This window comes from Lactuca serriola, chromosome 2, assembly GCF_051521515.1.
Source record: "Lactuca serriola cultivar US96UC23 chromosome 2, Lser_US96UC23_V15, whole genome shotgun sequence".
Taxonomy (NCBI): Eukaryota; Viridiplantae; Streptophyta; class Magnoliopsida; order Asterales; family Asteraceae; genus Lactuca; species Lactuca serriola.
The window spans coordinates 30,552,566-30,560,830 of record NC_136409.1 but is presented as its reverse complement, the minus strand read 5'-3'; the positions used below and the strand labels follow the sequence as shown (position 1 = coordinate 30,560,830).

The 8,265-nt window shown below is 31.9% G+C and overlaps 1 protein-coding gene across 1 annotated transcript; it reads left to right on the top strand.

The window, feature by feature from the left end:
- The first annotated feature begins 2,133 nt into the window (after positions 1-2,133).
- On the top strand, positions 2,134-5,378 carry LOC145089130 (protein FAR1-RELATED SEQUENCE 5-like). The gene is made up of 6 exons (XM_079027614.1): positions 2,134-2,290; positions 2,698-3,529; positions 3,639-3,897; positions 4,034-4,477; positions 4,766-4,996; positions 5,091-5,378. The coding sequence occupies exons 1-6, from the start codon at positions 2,134-2,136 to the stop codon at positions 5,376-5,378; spliced, it is 2,211 nt and encodes a 736-aa protein (XP_078883740.1).
- Positions 5,379-8,265: the final 2,887 nt, after the last annotated feature.

Below are 8,265 nucleotides of genomic sequence, written 5' to 3'. Positions count from 1 at the left end.
CTAGGATTTCCTTATTGGGCCTATTAGACCAATAAGCTTCCAATTTGACTATTTTGGGCTTAGAACTATTAAATGGGCTCTCATTGGACCCACTCTCATGAGACTTAACTTTTTTGGGCCTTATAAGTCTAAAATGGACTAGTTGACATTTAATGGGCCTTGTTGGGCCATGACAAATCCAATTAGCCTTAATGGACTCAAATCCATTCTTTTATGCAAGATTTCGGCCATGAACTACTTTAAAAGCCCAATGGGCCAAAAACCATCAAATTAGGCCTCATATTATGGACTCAAGCACAAAAGGCCCAAGCCATTCTCTTCCTTCTCTCTCTCTCTCTCTCTCTCGGCCCCAAGTAGGAAAGAAAAGTGGAAAGATGTAAAAATGGGGAGTGTTGACATTGGGAGGTGCCACCTCCTTATTACACCTCATACTTCCATGCATGAACCAACATGCATCTATAATGGTCACCTCACTCTCTCTCTCTCTCTCTCTTATCCTTCTTTTACTCATGGTCGAGGATCACTAAACACACACACGCACACATCTTCAAACTCTTATCCCAAACACTCTCAAGCACATCCTCTTCTCCATTCAAATTTTCGAGATCTTGGAACATTTCAAGGAGGTTCTTCCACAAGAATCATCATCCTAGGTAAGTTGATGCTTGGATCCATAATCTAGTCTCTTTATTTCATCAAGAATCTCTTCTAAACTCACACAAACTCATGATCGCACTCCTAGAAAACTCTAAGTTCAAGATACACCCAAGAAGGTTTGCTAGGATCAAACTCTTCCATTTCTTTCTTCAAAATCGACAAAAACAAGCAAAGGTGAGTTCATACCCCCTTGTTTTTGGTTTGTACTTGTTTTTGGGGGGAGAATACAAGTATTATGTGATGATCTATGTGTGTTTGCATGCTATATATGATTTATTTAGTTTTTTGTTGTGATAATATGTAATATTTGTTATATTTCGAGATCCATAGCAAAAAGGGTGAATGAATCATAAATAAAAACATAATAAACAACATACATCATATATCTAAGGGTCCTTAAGTTTTAAAAGTGAAAAACAAAACCAAAAGAACCTTACAAGTGTCATTTTTGCAAAAAATAACAAAGATTGGGTATAAATTGTAAATTGTCGATTTTATGAGGGTTATAAGTTGTTTATTTGTAAAAAAGATGATTTTTATGAAAATAACACTTTTCAAAGGGTCAAAAACATAAATTTTAGCTTAATCGGCTTAAAAGTGGGCCAAATGGGTTTTGGGCCCAAAGTTGTGAAAAAAATGAGATTTTGAGGGGCTGAATTGGAAAACTTAACAAATTATGGGTCTAAAATGTAAATAAACTTTTTCAGGGGTTAAAAATGAGTTTATTACAAATTTCGACTAAAAACGCAAAGTTTTTGATTTTGGGGTCAACATTGTAAAACTTACGGAATTTGGGCCAAAAATGTAAACTTTTTACAAATAAAGGCTGGAAATGACAAATGCAATAGTTTTGGGCAAAAAATTTCTATTCAAATAATGTTTGGGTGGAAAATATCAATAAAAATGGTTTAAGGACCAAAAATGTCAATTTTCATAAAAAGGACTAAAACTATCATTTTATAGAAAAATGTATCACAACGGTTAATCTAAATGTTTTTGGGCAAAATTAAAACGACCATAACTTTTAAGGTTAAAAATAGCAAGTTTATAATGCATAGTTTTAATATATATATATATATATATATATATATATATATATATATATATATATATATATATATATAGAGAGAGAGAGAGAGAGAGAGAGAGAGGAATAGGATCAAATGAGAACGCCTAAAAGGTTGAGAACGCGAGAACACTTATCAGCCAATCATTTTATTAGGGTATTTAAGTAAATTTGTATTTAATCTATTTTTTAATTAATATAATAAATCAATATATTATCCATTAATATTTTCCTATAATTAAGGGATATTCCATAGTTCTCATTCAAGGAGATATTGAATTGAAGATAAAATTTTCCAGGGACGATTTCGAGTATAGCAATCGGGATTTCAGTCGAATTTTGTATATTGTTAATCATTTACGTTTGAAGATAACAACGCAGTATACCATTCGTGATTCAAATCAATATCGATGTCGGACTGTTTTGATTACAGTAGCGATGATACTGAAGATGATGATCAATATGGCGAAGAAGAAATCAACTGTAATGAATATGATGACGACGATTTCTATAATTCTGATGATCAATACAACGGAAGAAATCAATTATCTAATTATGCGAGTGAAGGTAAATAATGAAAACAATGTCAATATCTTGTAAATACAGATCGTGTTTTTCAATAGTTATTGAATTTTTGTATATGTTGAATAAGACCGGAGTACATATTTGTATATGATTAGTCATATACGTTGCATATATTAATTACGTAATGCTGGTTTATATCACATATCGTTGTACAGGAGTCCCTCGTTGGTGATTTTTTCTTAAGTTTAATACAATGTTGATTAAGTTTGATAATCATTGGTGATTATGCGTTAATACGACTCAAATAAGTAAACAATTCAACTCTGGTTACTGTTTCACAGACGTTTATTATGATTATAAAGTTCTGTAGTTTATGTATACGTAATTCATAGAAATTTATATCAGGTCTTGCATGTCGCATTATTGTTTTTTGTTGTCTTAAAAAACAGGTACAAATCGAACTGATTCTGAAGAGGAATCATTCAGTAGTAATGTTGTTGACTTGCCTAGTGGGAAAACCAAGTTGTGGAAACCTATTGTTCCTAAAGATTTTATGCCATATGTAGATGCTATATATCAATCATTAGAGGAGGCGGTTGAAATGTATAAATTATATGCAGATAAAGCAGGTTTTGGTGTCAGGTTAAATACAGTAACGAGGTTTGGTGACAAAACCATTAAAAAAAGGTATGTAGTGTGCAACAAAATGGGAAAAATACCTAACAGATCAACTGACACTTTGGATCCTGAGGGAAGTGGAAGGAATAAACGAAACTCAAACTTCAAAATTACGGACTGCAAGGCATTGATAAAGTTTGAAAGGTTACATATGCAAACTAATGCTTGTAAAATATATGAGTTTGAAGAGAATCACAACCACCCCCTAGAGACTAAAGAAGAAAGACGGTATTCCAAACGTGCACGACGACTTAGTTATAAAGACAAGGAGTTTATAGCGCGTTCTTCGACATCTAACATTGGTGCAACAAAGGCACATAAGTTACAAGCTAGTTTGCAAGGAGGTTATGAAAACGTTGGCCCTGAAGCAATTGATTATAAAAATTTCAGAAGGAAGGTGGGAAACATTATAGGTGACAAGGATGCACAGCTGGTTGTTGACAAAACGAACATGAGGAAAGATGAGTTACATAATTACACATTTGAGTATAAATGTGTTGATAGTGTGTTAAACGCAATGTTTTGGGCGGATGAAACCGATAAGTTATATTACAAGGAGTTTGGAGATGTGATATCATTTGATGCTACATTCCGAACAAATACGTATGCTCTTATACTCATTATACATTTTTTTTATTTAAATATGAATATTGATGTTTTTTTGACTTTGTAATCAATATTGAATTTGTTTTTAATTACCTTTTTGATATAGGTATGGAATGATTTTTGTGCCGTTTACAGCCGTTGATAACCACAAACGTTCAATAAACATTGGGGCAGGTTTGTTAAGAAACGAGTCAATAGAATCTTATCGTTGGTTGCTCGAAGCTTTTTTGAAAGCACATGTAAAACACCCTCAATTAGTGTTAACAGACCAAGATCCAGCAATTCTACAGGCCGTTGAAGCAATATTTCCTAATTCTAATCATCGTTTATGTATGTGGCACATTATGAAAAAACTACAAGCCAAGGTGTGTATATTTTGGTCTAAGTTAACACGCAACATGTTTTATTCATCAATGATTTACACAGTTTTACATATTTTAATAACGATTAGCATACATATTGTTTATTCATAGTTAATCTTATAAATTTCTATTTTTTTAGGTTTCAGCCGATTTTTTGAAAAACACTAATTTTCGTAAGCGTTTTACAAAGCTTGTTTGGAATGTCTATATCGAGCCTGGAGTGTTTGAATCAAGGTGGAATCTGCTTATGAGAAAATTCAAACTACAGGACAAAAGATGGTTCAAAGACATGTACAGGGATCGAAAACTTTGGATTCCAGCCTATTTTAAAGACATACCACTACACGATCTGATGAAAACTACTTTAAGGTCTGAAAGCGTGAACTCATTTTTTAATAAATACTCTAACTCTGGTAATTTGCTTATCTATTTCATGATGAACTACGACACCGCAATTGGAAAGCAACGAAATGCTCAACAGAAACTAGAACATGATACAAAAAATGCAAAGCATGAAATGACTCTTCCAAGTGGCTTACTAGAACATGCAGCTACGGTTTACACTAAAAAAAATTTCTATGAGGTCAAAAAGGAAATATTTAAAGCAGCCTGATACTGTTCTATCGACAAAGTTGAAAAGATTGATGGGTGGCAAGTTGTTATGATTACACAAACGGATAAGAGCAAACAGTTGAAGATAAAATGCAAGGTTATATTCATCGTTTAAACGCTTTTCATTAGTCATCATACAAGTATATTATATCATTATTTTTAAATTACATATATTTTTTTCAATATTATGCAATAACCACCAACTAATATGTTACTTCAATCAGTTACTAACATACGTTATTTTTATTATACAATGTAGGTTGAACTAAAGTTGCCTGAAAAAGAAGTTAAATGTTCATGCAATCACTTCATACGTACTGGCATTTTGTGTCGTCATATTTTTGTTGTATTGAAAAACAACCATATTGAAGAGATTCCAGAGCAGTATATTCTAAGAAGATGGAGAAGGGATGCAATTTCCAGCCATTTGCTTGCCATGAAACATGTTGCCATGGAAGTAGAAGATGACACCTTTAAACTTCTAATAGAGGCATACAGCAATATTCAATACTGCTTAGATCATTTCAAAAGAAGCAAAGAGAAATTGTTGGAATTTGTTGAAAAAAACACGTACGTTGAAGCAGGAAGCAATGGAGTTTGGCAGTTCCAACCAAACATCATCTGATAACCATGAAGAAGAAATTATTCGGATGCTTGGAATACGCAGCATTCCTAATGAAATAAATATCCATCCACCTGCATCTATACGTACCAAAGGTAGTGGAACTAAGAAAAGAATGGTTAGTGCTATTGAGAAAGCCGTTGCAGCTGCAAAGAAAAAAACCAGAATGTGCACAGGTTGCAATCAATATGTTAACCATAATTGGAGGACTTACAAAGTAAGACTTGCACGAGAGTCAAAAGCAGCTTAAAATTGCCCATTCGTTTTCCCAATTGATTTTACTTTTCTATTACATTTATGAATAAGAATATTTTCTATGATTTAGTAGGTTATGTTATCTTAAACCACTTTCATTATTTTTAACGTTTTTGTTTTATTCATAGATGAATAATAGCAATGCCAAATTTGGTAATGTTAATAGATTAATGATATTATCTGGCATTTAAACCTCTTTTATTAGATTAAAACAGTTCGCACTTACAATAGATATACTTTTCCTTTCTTGAAATTATAAAATCATCAATCATTATATACTATAGTCATATACAATCCAAGTAGTATTCATAGTTTATTGTATGCTGTTAGTAGTATATCTTAATAACAAATGTTTGTACGATTAACTTTTAAAACAGTTATACATCATATATTGATTTACTTTGCGTTTGGGTAAATTTTAGTCATAAGTTTAACCATGGTCGACTTTAAACCCTTAAGTATAGTCAATAATGAATAACATCATAAATACATTAATTATTTTCAACATATTGATGATATGAAAATTGTTAAATACTCTTTTATTTAAGATAAAACAATTTGCATTTAAAGTATAATATGTTAGGAATAATTCAAGTAAGTGTTTATGCTATTATTCAATATTTAAATAACAACATACTTTAAGATATAAACCCACCAACAATCATTATATAATATAGATATGTTCACTTTAATTATTAAAAATTCTGATTGTATGGTGATAGTAAAATAGCATATTAACAAATGTTTGTTAGTAAGAATCATTACTGAATATACACTAAAACTATACCATCAATGTTAATCATCATTTTTTAACATAACTTAATTTTTCAAATGTTAATGTAAAATTATAACTACTAAAATATCACTAGTCCATTACTAAAATTAACAAACCAAAAGTAACTATTGTACGTTCAACAACCCAAGTTAACATCCTTAGCATACAAAAGCATTGTTTTTAAACTATCCAAAAGAAACCATTGAAGTCATAACTAAAATAACTTTTTTAACATAATTAACTTAAATCATCCAATCTCCTGTGAATTTCTTCCTTTGCAATGGCCAACAATTGAGAACGTTGTTTTGAAGGAATCTTGTGGAATTCATCAACCTTTTGCAGCACATAATCCTTTTGCACATTATATTCATGAGTGAGGATTTTGTATAAATACTTTGTCCTCAGTTTAACAAGTTGATCATCTTGTGCAGAAGACTCGTTCTTGAACCCAACTTTAAACTCATTCATACTTCCACCCATATATGTTTCCATGTGACGCATCGTAAACACACCACAATCAATGTTGTTGTTTATTGTTCTCCAAGGCATTTCCAGTCTATGTGGCATCACATGTGAAAACATCTCAGCTTTTGGATGATTCTGAGATTTTAAGTAATCAACTATGTACTCTTTCTGAAAATGTAAAAAACATTGTCAACACATATGAAATTTTATTAACTATGTAAAGTAATTTTTATTAATCACTTACAATGATTTGGGGCAACTGACCATATCTCTCACCATCAGGATCATCAACTTTTATGTTGTCAACGATTACAAACTCTGGTTGTTGTAGATTGATCACAAAAAGGAAAACGTGGAAGGAACGGATGATTGGTAGGAAAAGCTGCGACGTTTATTCATTACAATTGTATTCACTTTATTTAATATTCATATTTGATCAATGATAAATAGACACGTAAGTAAACTGTGGAGATATATCTCTTACCAATCCAACAAAACGTAGGCTTGCGTCCATATCTTCAATAGAAAGCACCAAATTCCCAATGAATTTATCTTTACGTTGACTTTCTGTTAAATCGCTTTCAAGATACGAATTTTGTGATCGATTTTTAAAAACTCATTAACTTTTTTATATGTTGTATTTAAAAAATAGTATAATCAACATTGAACAATATTAAATTATACCGTCACATCTGTCTTTCAATAAACTCTCAGAGGCGATTCAGGTGCACGCTTACTTTCATCAAGATTCAACACTTGACTCCAACAATCAATGACATGGCCAAATAGTTCACATGTTGGAAAAAAACTTTCCATGTGAAACCTCTGAGCAGAAAAACCATCCAAAGTGTGGAAAACTATATCACTGCAAAAGACGTGAACAATTAATACTATTTTTAATAAGCAAACAATAAAATTAAGTAATTTTAAAAATATTTTAAATGCAACTTACTTTGGCTCTCCCTGGAGAGAGAATATCCATTCTGCTACACGTTTTTCCGGCCGTGGAACTCCTTTGATGATATCAACAGCCCATATAATGTAAGGAGATTTCAGATATTCGGATTTCATGCGAGGCGTGTACCCTCTTCTACTAACCCAATGTTCATCATTGTTGAATGGTACTACAGATCTATTCGCGAAGTCTGCATATTCCTGTGACATTTGAATACTACATTTTGCTATCGGGGAGTTGTCAAACTGTTTGTTAGTTGTAGCTAGAATCAGCGTACGTTCAATTTCAGCCTCGTTATCATGCCACCATTGAGATTGTTCTGGTTCCTCTGATGCAGAAACTTCAGTAAACAAATCATTTACTTTGTTTTTCCATTCTTTGACCAACTGATTATCAGGATATTTCTTGACAGCATCATTTATTTTGTCTTCCAACACTTTCTTTTGCTGCAATATCATGTCGTACATCTCCTTTATTGTTGAAATAGTTGTCTAATTAGGTCACCACAATAGAATTATGTTACAAACCAAATAAAAACATTAATATGTCAGTTAGTATTAATTAATACTTTAGTAACTCATTATTCAAATGTGAATAGGTAGTAAACTACCTCAACACTTTCCCCACTTCCACTAAAAATATCATCTCCTTGATTTCCCTACGAAAAGAAACACAATATTAGTTGTT